The sequence below is a fragment of the Myxocyprinus asiaticus genome, chromosome 23 (genome assembly GCF_019703515.2).
Source record: "Myxocyprinus asiaticus isolate MX2 ecotype Aquarium Trade chromosome 23, UBuf_Myxa_2, whole genome shotgun sequence".
NCBI lineage: Eukaryota > Metazoa > Chordata > Actinopteri > Cypriniformes > Catostomidae > Myxocyprinus > Myxocyprinus asiaticus.
The window spans coordinates 1,321,356-1,345,915 of NC_059366.1; the positions used below are offsets into that span (position 1 = coordinate 1,321,356).

The 24,560-nt window shown below is 38.5% G+C and overlaps 1 protein-coding gene across 3 annotated transcripts in view; it reads right to left on the reverse strand.

Moving 5' to 3' along the window:
• Positions 1-22,856, reverse strand: part of heatr5b (HEAT repeat containing 5B) — a 93,458-nt gene extending 70,602 nt beyond the window's left edge. For 2 of the 3 annotated variants that reach the window (XM_051651114.1, XM_051651116.1), the window contains exons 1-7: positions 22,780-22,830; positions 22,482-22,578; positions 22,218-22,345; positions 17,535-17,746; positions 13,965-14,073; positions 13,734-13,883; positions 13,391-13,562 (exon numbers count right to left, since the gene is read on the reverse strand). In XM_051651114.1, the coding sequence (XP_051507074.1) occupies positions 13,391-13,562; positions 13,734-13,883; positions 13,965-14,073; positions 17,535-17,746; positions 22,218-22,343 (769 nt within the window). In that variant the 5' untranslated portion in view covers positions 22,344-22,345; positions 22,482-22,578; positions 22,780-22,830. Of the gene's footprint in view, positions 1-13,390; positions 13,563-13,733; positions 13,884-13,964; positions 14,074-17,534; positions 17,747-22,217; positions 22,346-22,481; positions 22,579-22,779 lie in introns of all 3 variants that reach the window. The other variant, XM_051651115.1, reaches the window with a different exon arrangement.
• Positions 22,857-24,560: the final 1,704 nt, after the last annotated feature.

The following is a 24,560-nucleotide window of genomic DNA, read 5'->3' on the forward strand; positions in this document are numbered from 1 at the left end:
TGTATAAATGACTTGATCCCAGCGATTATTTAAAGGGAACACATATATTGTTCCAACAACAAGATTTATTTCTCATAATTTGTTGTTTAAACATTGATCCCACTCCAACTGCCATTTGTTTTTTATATATACATTCAGAGTTGGTTTCAGATCTGTGGAAGGTATAGGGCATTTTACTGGTTCAGTAGATAGTGCTTCTCTGGCAGCTCTGTCTGCTTGTTCATTACCGGAGATTCCTGAGTGTCTAGGTACCCAGCAGAAAATAATATTACAACTCTTTGCCTTCAAGAGATGACAGTTTGATTAAAATCTTCACGACTGTTGGGTGATCAGTTTTAGTAGCTTCCAATGCTTCAAGACATGATTTAGAATCAGTTATTATTTAAAAAACAATTTGTGGAGCAGTCTCAATAAACTTCATTGCCAGTAGTTGAGTGTTTGCCTCTGCAGTGAAAACTGAACTTTGGTCAGGGATGCGGATACCCTAACACAGTTGGTTTGTTGCAAGAGCTGCTGCCACTTTATTTCCAGATTTAGATCCATCTGTGTATATTGGTATATGTTGTGGGTATACTGCTTTTATGTCCAGAAATTGTTGATGGAAATCATTCGGATGCGTTTTGGATTTTTGGTTCCTTGTTAAATCCAGATGGATTTTAGGCTTTTTGAGATCCTATGGAGGAATTTTGCAGAAATGTGTCTGTTCCAAACTGTTTAGATCCACTTTCAGATTCTGCAGATGAGTTTTTATACGTAGGCCAATTGGACAAATGAAACTTGTTTTTTTTTTTTTCATATATTGTTGAATGCTGAAGTGGGAAAACTGCTGAATAGGCTGGGTTTTCTGTATTTGTTTTACGTTTGGTTGCATATTGTAAGGCCAACTTTAGGCGTCTGATTTCCAAGGAAGGTTCATTGGCTTCCGCATAGAGACTTTGGATTGGTGATGTTCTGTAGGCTCCCAAAGCTAGTCGTATACCTTGGTGGTGTACAGTGTCCAAAAGTCGTATGTATGACTTCCTAGCTGATCCATAAATGATATTTCCATAGTCCAGCTTTGAGCGTACCGTGGTTCTGTACAAGTTCATGAGAGTTGAGCTCTCTGCTCCCCATTTGGTTTTGGATAAAACCTTTAAAATATTCATAGCTTTAAAACATTAATTTTTTTTGTGATTTAATGTGAGGAATAAAAGATATGATACAAAGATGTCAAAAGTGATACCAAGAAACCTGTTCTCTTTAACAACTTTAATGGGGACTCCATCCATAAACAGCTCTGGTTCATTGTGTAGCGCACGAAGCTGACAGAAATGCATACAGATGGTTTTTGTTTGTGAGAATTGAAACCGTTCTGTGTTGACCTGGAGTGCATTTTGTTTATCTTCAATTGTTTTTTTCGCACGATAGTATTCATGTACTTGCTCTTGTAGCAAATGTAGATATCATCTACATATAAACTACAGAGGACAGAGCCAATGACTTTTGCAATGCTATTTATTTTAATACTGAAGAGGGTTACTGATAGGATACTTCCTTGATGTACTCCAAGTCCTTGATTATGTAGGTTAGACAAGGTGTTTGCTATTTTAACTCTAAAAAGTCTGTTCGATAAAAAACTTTCAATGAAGACTGGCAGTCGACCTCTAAAATTCATTTGGTACAAATCCTTTAAAATTCCATGTTTCCACGTCGTGTCATAGGCTTTCTCCAAATCAAAGACAGCTACAATGTGTTCTTTTCTGGTAAAGGCATCACGAATATAGCTTTCAAGACAAATAAGGTGATCTGTAGAGCTTCAACCTTTCCTGAAACCACATTGGGCATTGCTTAAGCGGTGTTTAGATTCCAGTATCCAGACCAGGCAATCATTGACCATCCTCTCCATTGTTTTGCATAAACAACTGGTTAAAGCTATAGGGCGGTAGTTTATGGGGTCGTTATAGTCTCTTCCTGGCTTTGGAATAGGTATTATTTCTACTTTATGCCAGGCAGATGGGATTTTTCCCAATATCCAGATGGAGTTAAAAAGGTGGGGTAGTTTCTTTAACAATTGATAGTGGATTTTATCCGGTCCAACAGCTGTGTCGTGGGATTTTTTAATGGCTCGCTGTAGTTCTTCCATAGAAAAAGGTTGGTTGTATGGCTCTGTGTTACTGGAGCCGAAGTTAATCTTTTCTTTTTCTTGTTGAACAAGAAAAGTTTGAAAAGCAGGAAGGCAGTTCTCAATAGATTTTTTGCTAGAAGGTTTGCAATTTCTTGTTTTGAAGTCAAGAGTGTGCCATGCTGTTTGATGTGTTGTATTTGAGGATCGTTGTTTTTTCCCTTCATTTTCCATATCAGGTTCCATATTTTGTATGATGGAGTACTTGTTGTCATGCTGGAAACGAATCTTCTCCAGCTTTTCTTTTTTACTTCATTTATAATTTGTCTTGCTCGTGCTCTACTCATCTTGAGTTTGATAAGATTTTCAGTTGATGCATGTCTGAAGAACAGTCTTTCAGTTTTTTCCTCTTTTTTTTTTTTTATAGCTTCCTTACATGTATCATCAAACCATGGAAGTTGTCTATGTTTTATATTTAAAGACGTTCTTGGGACTGTATCATTAGCTATAGATATGAGCGTATCAGTGAAATTCTGCATAGCATCTGGGCTGTCTTCTGGAAACCGCGTCAGTCTCTCACGACAGAGGGTTTGAAATTTATATCAATTTGCTTTTTTAATTTGCCTTCTTTGTACATTTGTTTCTTCCTCTCTGCCTTTGATTGTTGCAGTGATTGGGAAAAGGTCATGCCAAACTTTCCATGATAGGTCTAAAAATAATTCAGGCTGACAAATTGTTAGGTCGATTGCATTCCACTAGAATCTGTCCAGATTGTAGTTTTTTCACTTCCTTTACTTTTCCCGCTATTCCTGCAATACCTTTTTGTATAGCGAAAGTGGAAAACTTGATTATTGGAGAATCTGGAGCGGCAGCTTCAATGATGATGAATTTTGGCCAGTCATCATTACTTGGCACAAGAGCACGTCTTTTTTCTGAGGTACTGTCGGTATCCAGGTCCAAGAAAAAAAATTTTGAGGTGCGTTTTGTAGCCATGTTTTGGGTTTTTAGTTTCGTCATCTCTGCTCCCCACTCACCTTGGAGCCCAAAAGTAAGGGATGCACAGTGCCGCAGATCTCCAGCAGATTATGCATCAGGGATACAGGGGTGATATACTCAAGCAAAATGAGCAACAAGTTGCTCAATTTACTTGATTGACCCTTAGCCAACGCCTACTGGGAATCTGAGAGATATTTGATGTTCAGCTATCACAGAGTATTCCCACGGCATGTCTTGACCAGCCGATTGATTGGATCATGTGAAGTAAGAGCCAAAGTACTGTGTTGAAATAGTGGAAGCCGCAGCAAACCACATTTCTCAGGGACCAGGACCTCTTCCTCCATCGACACGGGTCGCAACTCCCGGTAAACAAGTCGTCCTTTTCCTTATTTCTTATAACGGAAAAGGGATAATAAGGATTGATGGACAAACTTTTTGCTGTAACCCTAGCAGGGGCATCTTGAGGGTTGTTCTCTCTTGCCCAAGGAGAAGACCTTAGCACTACGGAGGGAAGGAGCATGCCACTGTTCCTTTCACAGGCTACCATCATAAAGATGGGTCCCGAGCCGTACCCGGCTCAGTTGTTTCCAAGTCTTCAATGAATTATATGCCCAGCTCCTGAAAAACAACCCCACACCATAATCCCCCCTCCACCAAACTTCACAGTTGGCACAATGCAGTCGGACAAGTACCGTTCTCCTGGCAACTGCCAAACCCAGACTCATCCATTAGATTGCCAGATGGAGAAGCGTGATTCGTCACTCCAGAGAACGCGTCTCCACTGCTCTAGAGTCCAGTGGCGGCATGCTTTACACCACTGCATCCGACGCTTTGCATTGCACTTGGTGATGTATGGCTTGGATGCAGCTGCTCGGCCATGGAAACCCATTCCATGAAGCTCTCTATGCACTGTTCTTGAGCTAATCTGAAGGCCACATGAACTTTGGAGGTCTGTAGCGATTGACTCTGCAGAAAGTTGGCCACCTCTGCGCACTATGCGCCTCAGCATACTCTGTCATTTTATGTGGCCTACCACTTCGTGGCTGAGTTGCTGTCATTCCCAATCGCTTCCACTTTGTTATAATACCACTGACAGTTGACTGTGGAATATTCAGTAGCGAGGAAATTTCACGACTGGACTTGTTGCACAGGTGGCATCCTATCACAGTACCACGCTGGAATTCACTGAGCTCCTGAGAGCGGCCCATTCTTTCTCAAATGTTTGTAGAAGCAGTCTGCATGCCTAGGTGCTTCATTTTATACACCTGTGGCCATGGAAGTGATTGGAACACCTGAATTCAATTATTTGGATGGGTGAGCGAATACTTTTGGCAATATAGTGTATGATGTATTAATACAGATTTAATGCTGCTGGGTTTTGACTGAGAAGCAGATCTGTAAATAAAATTATTCTTATCTGTTAATTAACTGCTTGTTTTAATTTCTATGCCGATAAATCCACCAAACAGGAAAACATTAATTCCTTATTTTGGCTTATTTTGGTGAGGAAAGAGGCTTATTTTGGGCTTGTTTTTCCAGAACAGGTTGCTTGTTTCTCTTGGGAGATTTGGCAACACTGCAATTGGTATTTCACCCACACCTTATAGCTCAGAGTACTGTCATTTTAAAAATAACGTTATTAACCATTCTTTTATTTTGTTCTAACTGGTAACCTTTTGGAAAGGAGGCTGTGGAACTTTTGAACCGGAAGTTCTTTAAGGGTGGCAATGTGTGAATTGAAACGCTTTCTAATCTGGGTTATTATAGTTTCAAATATTTCACTAGTTTTTATTTTTACTTTGTTTTGTGTTTTGGTTTTCCATTTCAGTTTAATTTTATTTATTTAGTTTTAGTGTAGTTTTAGTTTTCATCAGTTATAACACAACAAAATATGATCTGTGCCACTTTACAATAAGGTTGTATTTGTTCATCTCAGGTAACTTAATTAGCTAATATCAACTAACAATTAACAACACTTACAGTACTTATTACATCTCTGTTAATGTTAATTCCAACATTTACTAGCATATTTTTAATAGTAAAAGTTTTTTAATATATGTCTATACAATATATACAAACTTTTACTGTTACCATTGTTTAATGCAGGGGTTCTCAACGGGGGGGGGGGGGGGGGTGTTCAAAGGATGCCAGGGGGTGCTGAGAGCAAATTAGTAATAATTAAATCTATCGCCAAGTTCCTCTTTACATTAAAACGTTTACCTAGATTTGGAGTATATCAATCAGTTGGTTCTCAATTATACAGGTTGGTACGCATTTGTACCGCTGTTCATCTGATTTTGAAGTCTAGTGACGCATCTGAAGTGTCTGGTTTAGCAGCGTCAAATACACAGGCAGAGGCACAAACTTGACTATTGCACCTGTATGGCTGTAGATGGATACGGCTCAATGGACAGAGCAGCGCGAGCGCAAAGCTCTTAAAGCTCGAGCTCTTAAACACACAGCTATGCAAGAATCAGCGAGAAGCAAGGCGCGAGAAGCGGAAACCATTTAAATTCGGAACAGAATTCTACATCACCACCCTTGAATTTACTATAGTAACACTAACTGTACTTTAGGCAGAAATAGATTGATAATAAATATTATCATATCACTAATTCAGCTCTATTAATTTTGTCATATGCTACATTAGGGGAGTGAGGGAATATAATAAACAATTTTTACAACTTATAAATATTTATATTTTGTATTTATTGTTTTTACATGTGTTTAGAGTAGGTCTACTGTTTATAATTACAAAAATGCCTTATTTTGTTTTATAGAAATCATGTTACATCTAACCACAGTAGTGCAGCAGATCCATGCTTCCATGTGTTTACTATGGTCTTGTTACAAATACCACTGTTAAAACTATAAAAAAAAAATACATAAAATACAAAAATTAATGCATACATTTATATTTTCAAAAAGGCAAATGTAAAATATATTAACAATATCACTTTTATTATTAGTTTTTGTCTTCGCATTTTCCTTTTATAGGCCCCAGATATAGCCCTCCATCTGCTTGAATTCAAGAAATGCAAGGTTTGGTCTCACATTCATGACAAGTCAGCCTGCTGAATTTATTAACAAAACTTTAAAAGTATGCAATGCACTGAAGTTGCATAGAGCAAATTAAGCATATAACACAAATATTGAGTTTTGTTTTGTTTTTTTGGTAAAACAAAGTCTCTGCTTTCAAGGGAATGAAGAAGAGGGGTGTTTATCAAAAAAGGTTGAGAACCACTGGTTTAATGCATTATGGACTACCATGAACTGCAATAAACAACTGAAAATTAACATTGACCAAGGTTAAAAATTTCTATAAAAAATGTTGTTACTTCACGATACGTAATGCATTTAATAATGTTAGCATAATTGTAAAGTGTTATCAGTGTTATCTGCCTGTGATAACACTTGATCAGAAATTACACTGAAAAACTCTCAACTGATTGAGTAAACCTATTCCCTCGATTGAATTGATTAATGGTGTCTCCAAAACTTGTGTAATTAAGTTCACTCAACTTGGTGTTAATATAGAATGAACTTATCTTTTTAAGTTAAGGTAACTACCGTAGAAGCAAGTAGACCCAACTCAGATTTGCTATTTATAGCTATGTTGTTTCAACTCAAATTTAGGTCATACAAAAACAGTTTAAATAATTTAAATTATAACTGATTCTAATTCAATCATCAAATAAACTTTTTCTTCACAGAAATACATATATGCCTGTACTTCAGTTGCACATGCACAAGGAGAACTGAGATAAATCAGAGTCTTTCAAGCAAGGCAGTCCACTGGCAGCCATCTTTGGAACGCTCTCAGGAGGCTATTTCCAGTCATGCCAGTGTAGCTCCTATCTACTTGAATGGAGAAAGACTGAAATCTCAAAAATGGCTGGTCAAGATTATGATCAAAGAACATATTTCAAATCAGCAATAAAATCTGACAATGCTTGAATCATAAATTGTGCTTCTTTACCTCATATTACGCTAAAAACTACATTTTCCCGGTTTGTATAGCTAATGTGCATGCGCTTTTTCAAGATGATTGACAGGGAATGTCTGTATCTAAAAGGTGACTGGCTCTTTTAACTTTAAGGCGGGACCTCCTTTCTACATCCATTGACCATTGTGCGCTTAGAACTCTTGGTTGGGCATTCCAACTTCTCCAATTCTTTTTAATAGAAGTGGCCCGTCTCTGCTAAATAGTCTCTGGATAAATGTTGACAGGGTGCAACTTGACAAAAGGGGTCACAGATCACATGAAACAACTATTTGCAACAAAACACAAATAATTATTAATAACAACAATTTAAATGCCCCCATACAGTATGTTCCCTTTGACAAAGTAAAAAGCACAAAGCATTGTGGGTATTTGCATTAAAAAATATATATTTGTCATATTCACATACGAGAGAGATTATTTAAATAAGATCATCCAACAATAACTGAAAATTACATTTCGCTCGTATTGTAGTGCACATTTACAGTTTAGTTTTTTTTTTTTTTTTACTTTTATTTAAAGGGGTCATAACATGAGGAATCAAATTTTCCTTGATCTTCTAATATACACCGATCAGCCACAACATTAAAACCACCTGCCTAATATTGTGTAGGTCCCCCTCGTGCCGCCAAAACAGTGCCAACCCACATCTCAGAATAGCATTCTGAGATTATATTCTTCTCACAACAATTGTACAGAGTGGTTATCTGAGTTACCGTAGACTTTGTCAGTTCGAACCAGTCTGGCCATTCTCTGTTGACCTCTCTCATCAACAAGACATTTCCATCCATAGAACTGCCGCTCACTGGATGTTTTTTGTTTTTGGCACTATTCAGAGTAAATTCTAGAGACTGTTGTGCGTAAAAATCCCAGGAGATCAGCAGTTATAGAAACTCAAACCAGCCCGTCTGGCACCAACAATCATCCATGCAATTATCTATCAGCCAATCATGAAGCAGCAGTGCAGTGCATAACATCATGCTAATACAGGTCAGAAGCTTTAGTTAATGTTCACATCGACCATCAGAATGGGGAAAAAATGTGATCTCAATTAGAGCCCAACTGATATGGGAATTTTGAGATCGATACCGATTTTAGAGAGGGGAAATTCACCGATTACCGATATGGTGGCCGATATAGTTAATTTTTGAGCTGGAATAAAAACAGAACTTTTCCATGTGGATTGTGCACCGATTTTGCACCAATATGACTATGCAAAGGTACTCAGAAGGCTGCTTTCTTAAACAAATATTTTTATCAAAGAATATTTGACATTATTATTATACATTGTCAACTAATTCTAGAAATGAACACTGAGAAAATAAAGAATAAATACAATAAATAGCTTAATCATCAGTACTGTATGTTTAGTATCAGTCAGTTGCTGACCATTAAAATAAAGAATAAATTAAAATTATAGCTAAATAAAACTCAGTACTGTATGTTTAGTATCAGTCAGTTGCTGACCATTTAAATAAAGAATAAATTAAAATTATAGCTAAATAAAACTCAGTACTGTATGTTTAGTATCAGTCAATTGCTGACCATTTGAATAAAGAATCAATTCAAATAAAATAAATAGCTAAATAAACATCAGTACTCTTTAGTATCAGTCAACTGCTGACCATTAAAATAAAGAATAAATAAAAATAAAATAAATAGCTAAATAAATATCAGTAGAACTCTTTAGTATCAGTCAACTGCTGACTATTTTAATACTGCCAGTCAATTAGGGGCAGGTTGTAAAACAAGAAGCATTTACACCTGCCGAGTCAAGAGATAAACAGCGGCAGCAGTGTTACACCGTATTCTGCTATAGGAAAACTTTCAACGGTGGAAAATCTGACTTTTAAATATTACATTTTGTAAATGCAACGACTGGAATTGTTCGGTTGAAGGGAGTACCAAACCGCGAATCCTGAACAAAACAGTTTGGTGAATATATGTTTACACATTAGCTTCCACTCAGCTGACAAAGTATGAAAGTGGCTTCGTGGTTAGCTAGTTAGCTATAAGCTTGTTGTCATGGAGAGTAAAAGATGGATGTTGTTGATTTACTTTCCAGCATTGCGTCTCACCAACTAGGTAACAACGTAGCGTGAAATCAACACTCAACAGACACATGCTCTGATGCGTACCTTTCAATCTGCTATGTTACTGACTGCACTGAAAAACTATAGCTGGCTAACAGCAAACAGATGTGATAAACATGAGTGACATGGTTGTCAGGGACAGGGTTAACGTTATATTAGTAATATTGAAAAGGGAAAATGATGGGGTCATTGTTTATTAACTTTCCAGTATGTATTTCACAAACTAGTTAGCAGCTTACCGTGAAGACACCGCTTACCTCTGCACTGTCTGCAGAACCACCGTCATCTCAGCTCTGTAAACAATTGGTGGACAAACTACATTATGACACCAATTCTAAATCACCCCAAACGTTGTTTTCTGCATTATATGTTCTGAAAAAAAAAAAGGTTTTCTTATCTGCGCATATCGGTAAACATATACGCAGATGCCGATATATCTGTGAAAGGCTAATATAGGCTGACCGATAAATCAGTCGGGCACTAATCTCAATGATTTGGACCATGGCATGATTGTTGGTGCCAGATGGGCTGGTTTGAGTATATTTTTATATCTCTCAGTTCTATCCGGGCTAGGGGTTAGTTTCTCCTTTATCCCGTATCTTTGTTAGTGTATAACTATCTGTTGAATTAACGAGCCGTTGGACTTGAGCTGCCGTGTTCACGTTTTTTCCTGCTAATTTTGTGTGTTCTCTTTACGCCTGTCGGTCCTATCCATGGGTGTGATTGAGCCAATTACGTGGTACTATCGCTCTGGTATCCTTCCTCCAAAGATCCTCGCGGTTCATCCGGAGGTTGTGAGCATTTGCATATAGCAATTACTCCTTGCGGTTCTATCCGAAGGGCAACTTGATAGTCGAAATGGCTTACAGCTCAATTTCTCCTGCCTATCCACTGAATTGAAGACTCTGTCCTAATGAGCTCCTTCCTGATGATGGGGATGATCACTGCCTATCATGCCTTGGACTTCAACTCCTACGTGAAGCGCTTACGGATCCGTGTCCACACTGTAGCTTGCTGCCTTTGTCTTGGAGACTGTTGCGTTTGGCTGATCTGGACCGCAACCAGGAAGATAATCTTGAATTACCAGAACCAGTTTCACAGCAGAGACCTCAAATGCGCTATGTCTCTGCAGCTGCTGGCACACATCTGGTTAAGAAAAGATCCACTCCTTTTTTTATCCCCTTTTCTCCCCAATTTTGGAATGCCAAATTCCCTCTACTTACTAGGTCCTCACAGTTACTCACCTCAATCCAGGTGGCGGAGGACAAGTCTCAGTTGCCTCCGCTTCTGAGACAGTCAATCACGTGGCTCACTGTGCATGACACTGCAGAGACTCACAGCATGTGGAGGCTCATGCTATTCTCCGCGATCCACGCACAACTTTCCACGCGCCCCATTGAGAGCGACAACCACTAATCGCAACCACGAGGAGGTTACCCCATGTGACTCTACCCTCCCTAGCAACTGGGCCAATTTGGTTGCTTAGGAGACCTGGCTGGAGTCACTCAGCACACCCAGGATTCGAACTCATGACTATCCCTGATTCCAGGGTGGTGCCCCGGTGATATTAATCCTTATTAATATTCTATTGATTTTGATAATTGATATCTTTGATGATTGTTGCTTTGAATGATCAATATGCTAATGTTAATTCTAATCAATGTTCTGTTGATTTTATTAATTAATAATTATCTTTGATAATTAATAATCTATTGAATTTGATAACTGATGGTCAGCTTTGTCGATTCAAAAGGATTAAAAAGCAAATTTTGATTCTAATCAATGTCCTATTGATTTTAATAATTAATAATTATCAATTATTGCTAATAACAAAACCCACTCCTGAACGAAGTGCCCAACACTCCTCATTGCTCCCACCTTGACACTATGTCCATGTGTGCTTCTGATACACAATTTCAGCAGCACCTTGTCTTTGAAACTGCCGGGTTTGATGATCCGCAGGACGTGCCAGCTGGATCTGGCTCTGGAGGCTCATGCCATTCTTCAGGGACTGTTCCACCTCCGGTGGATGACACATTGACAGTGCTTCAGATGGCAGTGGCACGTCTCAGACTTGATGAGTGTCCTGCCCATCCTGTTCAGTCCAATGTGTTCTTTCGCAAGTCTCTACCTACAGATACTTTTACTTTGCTTGCATGTAAAGACTTTGTGGCAGAATTTTGTAGCGCCATGAAAGGATCAGGGACGGCCAAGAGGCAATCAAAAACTGAACGCACCTTACACCATTGGGGTGCGAAACGTGCCAGAAGTTGAACAGCCAGTCGCCACCTTGGTGGTGTCTCCAGATGAAGCATTGCGAGGGAACGTCTGGTGCCCTAGTGCCCAGTGTGGCCGCACTGATCATTTTCTAAAGAAAACATACAAGTCTGTTGCCTATATCACTTGTGCTAACACTATCTGCCAACTGATCCTTGTGGCCACTAGCTCTTTAGAGTCTGTTGAAGTGGACCCCTCTGTCCCTCAGTTCTTGCAGATAGCCTTGCTGGCCATGGGTCACGTGACATGAGAACTGGGCTCTCTCACTGCGACGCTTCTAACAGCTCACCGGCAGGTATGGCTCGCTCAGGCCAGATTACCAGAGGACTGCAAAAAGACCTTGAGGGACCTACCCATCATTCCCGGACATCTTTTTGGTCCAAACGTCTCTTAAGTTTTGGAAAAGCGTGTTAAGCTGTCCGCGACCACCCAGCAACTAACAAAGGTGCAATATGCCCCAAATTTCAGGGTGCCAACTAGCCAACTAGAGATTTTGTGGCTATGACGATGTCCAAGTGTGTCATACCCAGGGTAGCCCCACTTCCCGCCAGACTCCAGGGGGACCCCGTCAGCACTCACTTTTACTCAACCTACCTCCTTGTTTCAAAATGAGACGGAAGTTTCCGTCCAATCTTAGATTTAAGGAGACTCAACAGATTCTTAAAGAGGCTCCCCTTTCGCATGTGCGTGAGGGATGCATCAGTTGTTACCATCTCCCGAAGGGAGGGAACAATGTGCACCGCGTTTTAAGAGCAGTACAAGCGCAACTTTTAAAAACACGTCTCATTCTGCTGCTGCCACTGACTGGGAGAAACACATGCTGTTCTGTGTGTAAACAAACACAGAAGATGTGAGATGTGAAGACCAGCATCTCTGCTTTGCCTGTTGAAGCTGGTTGAAGCACCCAACATCACTATGGATTGTATTATGTTTGCGTATTCAGAACATTTCAGCGTGGATTGTATGTTTTCGCATCAGATCAGCATGGATTGCTTGTGAACCAGTCATGATTCAAGCTTTGCAAAGGAACTGTTTTTGAATGAACATTATTAAAGATGGGACAGTTAAAAACTCTATTGGACCCAACGCAGAACCGTATGTAAACAGCTTAATTCACGAATTTTTCTAATGTCATGACTGTTTTATAATCAAGCTGCCACTGTGCTTAATGTATTCGGATGAAATGTATTGGGTGTACGTTATGTGTAAACCCAGAAATATAATTTTATAATGTTGTGGAGCTTGTTCATTTTCTACCGATTAAGTTTCAAACTTGTCTATATTTGAGGGGCTACACAAAATTAGCCAATCATAGATAGCTTAAAACTGAGCGTTTCAGACAGAGGGCCAGAGACAGGTTGGAAAATAAATATATATTATTAAATTATGACTGTTACTGTATTATTAAATATTAAATTATACCGTTAGACTGTTTTGGTGCAAGAAAAAAAAAACTTTACTGACATTATAAGTGAACCTCAGGGAAGATAATAAAATTATACAAAAAGATTATGTAATGACCCCTTTAAGCTAATGAAAATATTTTTTCGTTGCTAGTTTTCATCTTATAACTTTGTTTCTAATTACTTTTGCATGTTTTCTCCAATGTTGGGGCCGTTTAATATGGTTTCGAGTAGCTTATGCACATCATTGTGGTTTATAACTGAAATCTGTGCTGAATTAAAATTCAACATTTAAACGTGACTCGCTGCATTTACTACAAGACAGAGCTGCGCGAGCAGAGTGGGCTCATCAGTGCGGCGTGGTTGAGACCGGTGCGCGAGCACTCAAACAAACCTCTAAACCTAGAGACACATGAGGGTTTCAGGGAGAGCAAACAAGAGCAATGCAACAGCACCCACTGAACCTTTGCACATAAATCTACATCTGCTCGTCCACATAAACACACATGAAATTCACCTGTGGCCTGTTTCGGCATGAGCGCTGTGGCCATGGCCGTTCCCAACAGTGTGGAAACAGCGACGCGCACACCGTACGTAGAACCTTCCAGAGCTTTAAAACACAGCGTGGCCACATTCTCCAGTTCAGTCGTCCAGATGAACACAGCCTCATTCTGCAGCTCTAACAAGCACTGACCAGAGACAGGAACAATTGCATCAGAATCACATGATCGTTCAAACTGTATCTCACACACTGAAATCAGGAAGTCACATTCATGTCTAATAAACATTAGTAGTAACTTCTTTAAATCATCGATTAGTTAACTATGAATACTAAATGTGTCTGTCAGCATGCGGTTTACCTTTGCGATGGCACATCGGACCGCCATGGATCTGTCAGTGAGCAGCGAGCGAGCATTCTTGTAAATATCTCTATGACAGGAGGCGGCAGCCCCTCCAAGCCCACTGAGAACCTTCTGCAGACTGAGCAGAATCTCCCCTCGACCCTGAGACTGACACAAACACACAGCAGCTTGAGAAAATCAACATGATTAAACGTGTCTGTGAAACAGAAAATGAGACCGGCGCAGTACCTCTGCACTCTTCAGAGCTTTCAGCAGGTTATTGATGGTTTCAGGGAAAGAGCTGCCCAGCATTCGGCCCATCCGCTCATAGAATGCCCCCACACAAGCCACAGCAGCACTGACATCACAACAACACACACCGTGCTCACATACAATGTTTCTCAAATTTATACATTTATACACTTTAACAGCATCTTGTGGCACTTATAAGTCACTTTCTTAATACACATGCATGTTATTCCAAAGAACAAAAATGTTTGTGTTCATAACCTTCCATCAAAATGTATAATGTCTTTCCTTTGGCAATGAGGGTTTAACTTACAGGTTAAAGTTAACCAAAGTTAATTAATTTATTCAATGAACACATAACTAGTATCACACATACTACAGTATGTAACTAGATCATATTTAACAACTGTATATTTATTATAATGTGAGCCTTGCAGGAGGAGGGTGGGTTTTTCTCCCTCTTCTACCTAAGCATCTCTATATGTTTCTTTCCTTGCCTTTGGCTTGCTCACTAGGGACTTTCAGACATGATTTTCTGCTTTGAAACAACATGTGATGTGATGGACAAAAAAATATACAAAAAACGGATTTGAGTTTGAAAAATGACATTATACTGTGTGTGTGTGTGTGTGTATATATATATATATATATATATATATATATATATATATATTTACACATACTAATATATATATATATATATATATATATATATATATATATATATATATATATATATATATATATACACACACACACTGGCAGCCAAAAGTTTAGAATAATATACAGATTTTGCTGTTTCGGAAGGAAATCGGTACTTTAATTCACCAAAGTGGCATTCAACTGATCACAAAGTATAGTCAGGACATTACTGATGTAAAAAACAGCACCATCACTATCTGAAAAAAGTCATTTTTAATCAAATCTAGACAGGCCCCATTTCCTGCAGCCATCACTCCAACACCTTATCCTTGAGTAATCATGCTAAATTGCTAATTTGGTACTAGAAAATCACTTGCTATTATATCAAACACAGCTGAAAGCTATTTGTTTCGTTAAATGAAGCTAAACATTGTCTTTGTTTTTGAGTTGCCACAGTATGCAATAGACTGGCATGTCTTAAGGTCAATATTAGATCAAAAATGGCAAAAAAGAAACCGCTTTCTCTAGAAACACGTCAGTCAATCATTGTTTTGAGGAATGAAGGCTATACAATGCTTGAAATTGCCAAAAAACTGAAGATTTCATACAAAGGTGTACACTACAGTCTTCAAAGACAAAGGACAACTGGCTCTAACAAGGACAGAAAGAGATGTGGAAGACCAGATGTACAACTAAACAAGAGGATAAGTACATCAGAGTCTCTAGTTTGAGAAATAGACACCTCACATGTCCTCAGCTGACAGCTTCATTGAATTCTACCCGCTCAACACCAGTTTCATGTACAACAGTAAAGAGAAGACTCAGGGGTGCAGGCCTTATGGGAAGAATTGCAAAGAAAAAGCCACTATTGAAACAGAAAAACAAAAAGAAAAGGTTAGAGTGGGCAAAGAAACACAGACATTGGACAACAGATAATTGGAAAAGAGTGTTATGGATCTTAACCCCATGGAGCTTTTGTGGGATCAGCTAGACTGTAAGGTGCGTGAGAAGTGCCCGACAAGACAGTCACATCTATGGCAAGTGCTACAGGAAGCGTGGGGTGAAATGTCACCTGAGTATCTGGACAAACTGACAGCTAGAATGCCAAAGATCTGCAAAGCTGTCGTTGCTGCACGTTGAGGATTTTTTGATGAGAAATCTTTGTAGTTTAAGAAGTTCTGAACATTTCTTTCAAATTATAATAGTAATTTTTCACGTTATTAATGTCCTGACTATACATTGTAATCAGTTGAATGCCACTTTGGTGAATAAAAGTACCAATTTATTTCCATAAGAGCAAAATCTGTACATTATTCCAAACTTTTGGCCACCATTGTGTGTGTGTGTGTGTGTGTGTGTGTGTGTGTGTGTGTGTGTGTGTGTGTGTGTGTGTGTGATATATATATATATATATATATATATATATATATATATATATATATATATATATATATATATATATATATATATATATATATATATATATATACACACACACACATACATACACTTTCTTATACGTTAGTAGGCTTCAAGGAAAAAGGTTTGGAAACCACTGCTTTAGATAACCCACATGCCTCTTTTTTTCCCCCATGAAATCCAAAAGGTAATTTTTTCTTTACAGGGTTTATTTGCCATATAATGAAAGTGAATAGGGACTCCAGTCTGTCAAGCTCAAAAAAGGACAACAAAAAAACTAAAGCATAAAGTAAAAGTAATTAATAAGACTTAATAATTAATAACTCAAGTCTTCTGAAGCCATTCTATAACTTTGTGTGATGAACATCATTACATTTAAAGGGATAGTTCATACAAAAATGAAAATTCTCTCAATCATTTCCTCACCTTTATGCCATCCCAGATGTGTATGACTTTCTATCTTCTGCAGAACACAAAAGAAGATTTTTAGAAGAATATCTCAGCTCTGTAGGTCTATACAATGCAAGTGAATTGTGACAGAACTCAGAGGGTCCAAAAAGGACATAAAAGCATCTTAAAAGTAATCCATAAGACTCCAGTGGTTTAATCCATGCCTTCTGAAGATATATGATAGGTGTGGGTGAGAAACAGATCAATATTTAAGTCCTTTTTTTTTTTTACAACCAATCACCAACTTTGACCAGCCCCACCCAGTAGGTGGCTGTAAATGAAAGTGTATATTTTCAATAAAAACAAATTACTTAAATATTGATCTGTTTCTAACCCATGCCTATAATATCACTTCAGAAGACATGGATTAAACCACTGGAGTCTTATGGATTACTTTTATACTGCCTTAATGTTCTTTTTGGAGCTACAAAGTTCTGGTCACCATTCACTTGCATTGTATGGACCTACAGAGCTGAGATATTCTTCCAAAAATCCTTGTTTGTGTTCTGCTGAAGAAAGATAGTAGTACACATCTGGGATGGCATGAAAGTGAGTAAATGATGAGAGAATTTTCATTTTTGGGCGAACTAGCCCTTTAAGTAGTTATTTTAAGAGCATGAGTTGTATGGATTACTTTTACTGTGGTTTATGGTGCTTCTTGTCCTTTTTTTTTTGAGCTTGACAGACTGGAGTCGCTATTTACTTACATTATATGGCAAATAAACCCTGTGAGTCATAAGTTCTGAGTGACCTTACAGGGTGCGTAAATAATGAAAGATTTTTTTATATTTGTTTCAAGTGTTGCTTTAAATAAGCAATGGTCAGCAATACATTTAGAAATAAACAGCATTTAACAGAAACTGACATTGTCTTTCCTCTCTTCAATATTATGAACATCATGAAAAAGTGTCATTAATAGTTACATATATTACAATCGCTCTCTAATTATGACACACCTGCTTTAACATCTCAAAATACTGTTTAATATCCGGACTCAAGCCGGTACATCACATCAACAGCTTAATTTCTCTTCTTTTAGCAGCAGTGGACTGCACTCACAGTTTGGTGGGCAAGTACGCCGGCGTGTCGTCTTTGCTTTTGATGATGTCATTACACTTGTCGAGTGTCTGGAAGACGGTGAAGGTGTCTCCGATGCTGTAGAGCACGGCCAGGTTCTTGGCCAGCAGTTTTCTGGTGGGTGGTCCTGGAGAACTGCTGATCAAACCAGTCAACTGCTCCACCAGCTTCTTCTGTTTCTCCTTCACATCAACCTGTTGCCAGAAACATCAGTCAGTCAGGAGGATCATACAGACACTTGTACAGAAGAAACAAGCACAGAGGCTTGTGACTATCTTTTATTATTACACGGCTCTCTGGAATACTTCCGAGCGGTCAATCGCAGCATTCAGCGGGCAATTATTTCAGAATAATGATTGCACATCCAGGTTTGCAGGTAGTCTTCGGTTAACTCAAATCAATTTTTGAAGTTTATTTAGTTAGATACAGCAGATCAGAGATCAGATCTCCAATGCAAACTGAAGGTTGAATTCAGGAATTCTACTCTGCGGTATATTTAATTTTACATGATACCATTATTTCAATGCAAATCAATATTTTATGTCTATTTATTTATTTAATTAGTAGCCGTGTAATAAGCAGGATAATGTACAGTCAGCCAATTGTTATCGCAAAATAAACCCCTTCAGGCTGATACAAGTGTCCTCCGCTTCATGTCGGTGTCCTGATCACCTGTCAGGGTTTATTGTGCGATAACAACTGACTGACTGTACATTATCCCTTACATAAGTCTTTACTGTCTACTGACAACCATTTTTAGGTCTCTCCAGACATGTTCGATTGGGCTCAAGTCCGGGCTCTGGCTAGGCCACTCAAAGGCATTCACAGAGTTGTCTCTAAGCCACTCTTGCGGTGTCTTGTCTGTGTACTTAGGGTCATTATCCTGTTGGAAGTTGAACCTTCGGCCCAGTCTGAGGTCCTGAGCGCTCTGGACAAGGTTTCATTAAAAATATCTCTGTATATTTCTGTGTTCAGCTTTCCTTCAACCTTGTCCAGTCCTGCAGTCCCTGCTGCTGAAAAACACCCCACAGCATGATGCTACCACCACCATGCTTCACCATTGGGATGGTACTGTGAAGATGGGCCGATTTGTTGTCAAGAAACAAATCGGCCAATGCCGACAATAAAAAAGTTCTGAATATCGGCTTTGGCGATATATCGGTTGACCACTATTTTAAACCTTCCAAAAATTGGCCCCCCTTGATTTCCATTGTAAGTGCCTCACTGTAGCCTCGATTTTTTAATATATATATTTTATATATTTATACAACAGTTAGTTCCAGTCCTTGAATCTGATTGGACGAGAGACATTCCATGAGTACTGATGCATCACACCATCAGCACTCGGACACTTCACTGTGTGCATCACGCCGCTTGTGTTCGTGCTGATCAAAACTGCGGTGCAGATGTGTTAAAAGCTATCTGTCTCTTTACATCTAATATTATGACATTACATATGTTAGCCAGCAGGTGGAGACAACTGACCTCTGTGTAATATGAGCCAGTTGGTGACGTGAAGTGAGTCAGCGTCAGTCAATGTTTATATTCAACAGCACTCCGTGATCGCTCATATTACTACTACACTACTAAAGCTAGGAAATAGCTTTAAATGACTTTAAACTAACAACTTCACCATTAAAGCTCATCACTGCGGAGTACAGACAGATTAATTACACAAACTCAAGGAGCTTACCTCTTACCGGAGTTTCCACATTGGAGAGAAAATAACGTTCAAAATGGCGGAGAAGATTGCGGTTTCTATAGTGAAAGACTCTTGCGCACCGGAAACCGCGAAATAGAGAGGAACACCCCCGCATGGACGGCTATTTTTCCACTGAGAAAATAGGATGCTTTTGACAAAAATGACATTATCTTCAGAAAGCTGACTAACACACTACAGCATCATCAACAGGTGATCGTGACTGCACACACTCCATCTATTTCTCTTTCTCTCTCTCTCTCTCTCTCTCTCTCTCTCTCTCTCTCTCACACACACACACACACACATCCTTGTTTCTCCAATAACTTGTTAGAAACAGCCCAAGCCGTGATACTTGTTTTAAAGTGATGTGTTTGGAAGGCTTGGACACATCATTTGGTGTGAACCAGTAATGGCAGATTCTGAACCGTCATTTAACAAAAAAGTTCCATGCACAAATGCGTTTTTTGTGACCGTACTCAGTTTTACCTCATTTTTTTAAATGTACTTGTTCATTGAACTGTTGTATATAAGCAAGTTCACACTCGCAATCGTGCTATTTGGCCCTAAATCAGCACTGCTGTGATTACCTATGGCACTCGGCCGAATCAGAGCAGTGCTGATGTAGGGCCATATCCCACTCTTGCTCATGTGATATTGCTTATATATATATATATATATATATATATATATATATATATATACACACACATATGTATATATATATATATATATATATATATATATATATATATATATATATATATACACACACACACACACACATATATATATATATATATATATATATATAGGGATTAATTTTTTGTGGTAATTAACATTAAGCAACAAATGCTTCTATTGAATCTGGAATATTTCTTTAAGCATATTTTACAAAAGTTTTATTATTCTGCATTCATATTTTTGAGATTATTTGTAATTCCCATTCTCACAATACTGAAACACAATATTTTATTCCAATCTGCATGAATGAAATTAAAGGTACTTTATACAACACGTTACAAGTTAAATAACATATCTTCACATTACGCCACACTGCAGTAATGAGATTCAAGAAAATGTCTTTTTTTATTATTATTATTATTTCATTTTTTTATTTCTCATTTCTTCCTTTGCATTTTTAGGGTGAAATATGACCTGGACATGTTCTTGAGATGTTTTGTGGGATTCACCCATGTGTGTTCAAAACTATGTTCCTCTGACACACCCGGGAACTACATTTACATATGAGAATTCATGTTCCCTTTTAAAGGACATACTACAGGTGCATCTCAATAAATTAGAATGTCATGGAAAAGTTCATTTATTTCAGTAATTCAACTCAAATTGTGAAACTCGTGTATTAAATAAATTCAGTGCACACAGACTGAAGTAGTTTAAGTCTTTGGTTCTTTTAATTGTGATGATTTTGGCTCACATTTAACAAAAACCCACCAATTCACTATCTCAAAAAATTAGAATATGGTGACATGCCAATCAGCTAATCAGCTCAAAACACCTGCAAAGGTTTCCTGAGCCTTCAAAATGGTCTCTCAGTTTGGTTCACTAGGCTACACAATCATGGGGAAGACTGCTGATCTGACAGTTGTCCAGAAGACAATCATTGACACCCTTCACAAGGAGGGTAAGCCACAAACATTCATTGCCAAAGAAGCTGGCTGTTCACAGAGTGCTGTATCCAAGCATGTTAACAGAAAGTTGAGAGGAAGGAAAAAGGTGTGGAAGAAAAAGATGCACAACCAACCGAGAGAACCGCAGCCTTATGAGGATTGTCAAGCAAAATCGATTCAAGAATTTGGGTGAACTTCACAAGGAATGGACTGAGGCTGGTGTCAAGGCATCAAGAGCCACCACACACAGACATGTCAAGGAATTTGGCTACAGTTGTCGTATTCCTCTTGTTAAGCCACTCCTGAACCACAGACAGCGTCAGAGGCGTCTTACCTGGGCTAAGGAGAAGAAGAACTGGACTGTTGCCCAGTGGTCCAAAGTCCTCTTTTCAGATGAGAGCAAGTTTTGTATTTCATTTGGAAACCAAGGTCCTAGAGTCTGGAGGAAGGGTGGAGAAGCTCATAGCCCAAGTTGCTTGAAGTCCAGTGTTAAGTTTCCACAGTCTGTGATGATTTGGGGTGCAATGTCATCTGCTGGTGTTGGTCCATGAAAACCAAAAGTCACTGCACCCGTTTACCAAGAAATTTTGGAGCACTTCATGCTTCCTTCTGCTGACCAGCTTTTTAAAGATGCTGATTTCATTTTCCAGCAGGATTTGGCACCTGCCCACACTGCCAAAAGCACCAAAAGTTGGTTAAATGACCATGGTGTTGGTGTGCTTGACTGGCCAGCAAACTCACCAGACCTGAACCCCATAGAGAATCTATGGGGTATTGTCAAGAGGAAAATGAGAAACAAGAGACCAAAAAATGCAGATGAGCTGAAGGCCACTGTCAAAGAAACCTGGGCTTCCATACCACCTCAGCAGTGCCACAAACTGATCACCTCCATGCCACGCCGAATTGAGGCAGTAATTAAAGCAAAAGGAGCCCCTACCAAGTATTGAGTACATATACAGTAAATGAACATACTTTCCAGAAGGCCAACAATTTACTAAAAATGTTTTTTTTATTGGTCTTATGATGTATTCTAATTTTTTGAGATAGTGAATTGGTGGGTTTTTGTTAAATGTGAGCCAAAATCATCACAATTAAAAGAACCAAAGACTTAAACTACTTCAGTCGGTGTGCACTGAATTTATTTAATACACGAGTTTCACAATTTGAGTTGAATTACTGAAATAAATGAACTTTTCCACGACATTCTAATTTATTGAGATGCACCTGTACAACTCTTGACAGGATGTATTGAAATACATTACACACAGTGTGGACAGTTGGAAGAAGCAGAACCCACATTACAGTGTATGTAAGGTGTAATATGGGAAGTTTTACCTTATTTGCTGCTATAAGAACTTTATCCAGAAACCTGAGCCACTCAAAGATGAAGACAGCTCTCTTTGCTTCAGTGATGTGAGACAGAGCCTCTTCATTCAGCAGTAAACTGTGTGCCAGCTCCATCCCTGACAGAAACAACAAGTAGCATTTACAATAATGCTCATTAGGTTTACACACAACATGCTGTCTAGGTAGACAGCTCACTAGATTTGGAGACTAAGATGGGCAGACATGCTGTCTAGAACCTTTTCTGACATTCACCTGCAACTGTAGTTGTTCAGGAAGACAATTTAATCACAGGTTTCCTCTGTAATTAAACACTCAATTCTGAGCTGTAGCCAAATGAATGCGTCAGACACTGAATGGGGATTTCAAAGAACCGATCATCACAACAGCCTGTTTTTCTCATTGAATGACACAAGGCCTAAACTGAGCACATAACCAGGTAAATGTCGTCATAACAAACTGAATCTAACGGAATATATTAACAGCAGATTCCGAATAATGATGCACTGTGTTCATAAACTAGCTGTAGTTATTAAAGTAAGCGTTATCTCACCTATTTTTTGCGGAGAGTTTTGACGTTTGTATGGGGATTGTTGGTGGAAGCGTCAGGCGTGAGTCACTTCCGCTATCGCAGCCAATGAACGGAGAGAACGCTGCTGAGATCGTATTAAAAAGTGACAGTTCACTTCCTCCAGGGGGCGCTCAGCGGTCAAGAAGGACATTGAGACGATCTTTGCCTCATTGGAGACATGTGTACACTAAAACGTATTTACCGTTTAAATCGTTTCACCTAAAGGATTGGTACCTGCTATAAAATGAAAATCCCCAATATAATTAAATAAAAATCTCTTATCCTGTAATCACAAACTGTTGTGATTGGCCCATCCTTAACAGCGCTGAGAAAAGTAACAAGCACAAGTGACACAAGTAACAGGCACATCCAATAGGCAGCTACAGAAAACCATGCCTTAAGGAATGCACTAGTCCACTTTTGGGGAATAAATTGACAGATTCCTTTGTCTTGCTAAGGCACATTTCATAGCTAGTTGTTTTATGTATCACACAATTAACCTTTTCTCTTTGCATAATTTTACAAAATTACAGCTTGATTGGAAATGACACACAATTCAAAAATATTCTGTTCACAAATGATACGTTCCTTGACTTTCCGTCAAACATCTCAAGCATGCTCTTAACTTACACTGTTTGGTTTCCTTGGTACACAAGTACACTATTTGTTTTGTAATATCACTTTATTTGGGGCGAAATTGTTCGTTGTGGTGAAAATGACAGCAAAACTTTGGGAAAACCACTGATTTTTGAAATACTGATATAATCATTTTCACACAATCTGGGCCAGATTAACCATACTGGCAATTGTGACAAAGAAATTGTGCTGTAGTTTATTTGGTTCTTGAGATTTACACACACACACACACACACAAAAGTGAATTGACCCTCTTAAATGTAATGATTGATGTAGACTACTTGTAGCAAAACGTTCATCATATTTATTTACACCATAAATACAAAGCTATAACATTTTAACTGAAAATACACAATTAAGAGTTAAAAGAAGTGTGAAGTGTGAAGATTTTACTAAATCTTCCTTTTTCTGTTAAACTTAAACTGACACAAACTTGTTTTAAAGTTAAACAAAATGTGTTGATAATTCTCACTTTATATTCAGAAAGTCTTCAAAGAGCCCCATAATTCTGTAGTAACACCACAAAGTTGGGTTTTCTATTAGTAGAATTGCATTGATGTACATGAAATTTAGCCAAAATTATAATAAGATTAATTAAAATAATTTACCATATTTCTTTAAAATAATCTGTAAATAATGCCTTGCTGGATATAATCTATGGAGAGGCTTTGAAGACTTTCAGATATGTTAGCCTACAGTAACCACACTTTCCCCAACATACCAGTTTTACACTCAAAGGGAATTTTAGTATATCACATAACATACGGTAGCTAAAGTAACAACCTCTCTCAGAATCAAAAGCAAATTTTACCAATAAAAGTTTAAATCTGAAAAGGAATGTGGAAAAAAACACAAAACGATATAACATCTTTGGCTTCATATATAACATGATGAAATAATCAGATGTAAAAGCAGCTGCAGTCAAGGAGAGAGTGGTCTGTCTGCGTCCTGCAAGACTACTGCAAAACACGCCCACTACCGGGCACGCAATTCAAGTTACGCCCCCTCCAAATAACCAGCGAAATCCTGAAGTCTTGGAACAGTAAGATGCCACATTCATACACTGTTTGTTGTGTTTATTTGGAGTCCCGCAGCAACCATAAACACATACACCTATCCATAATCTA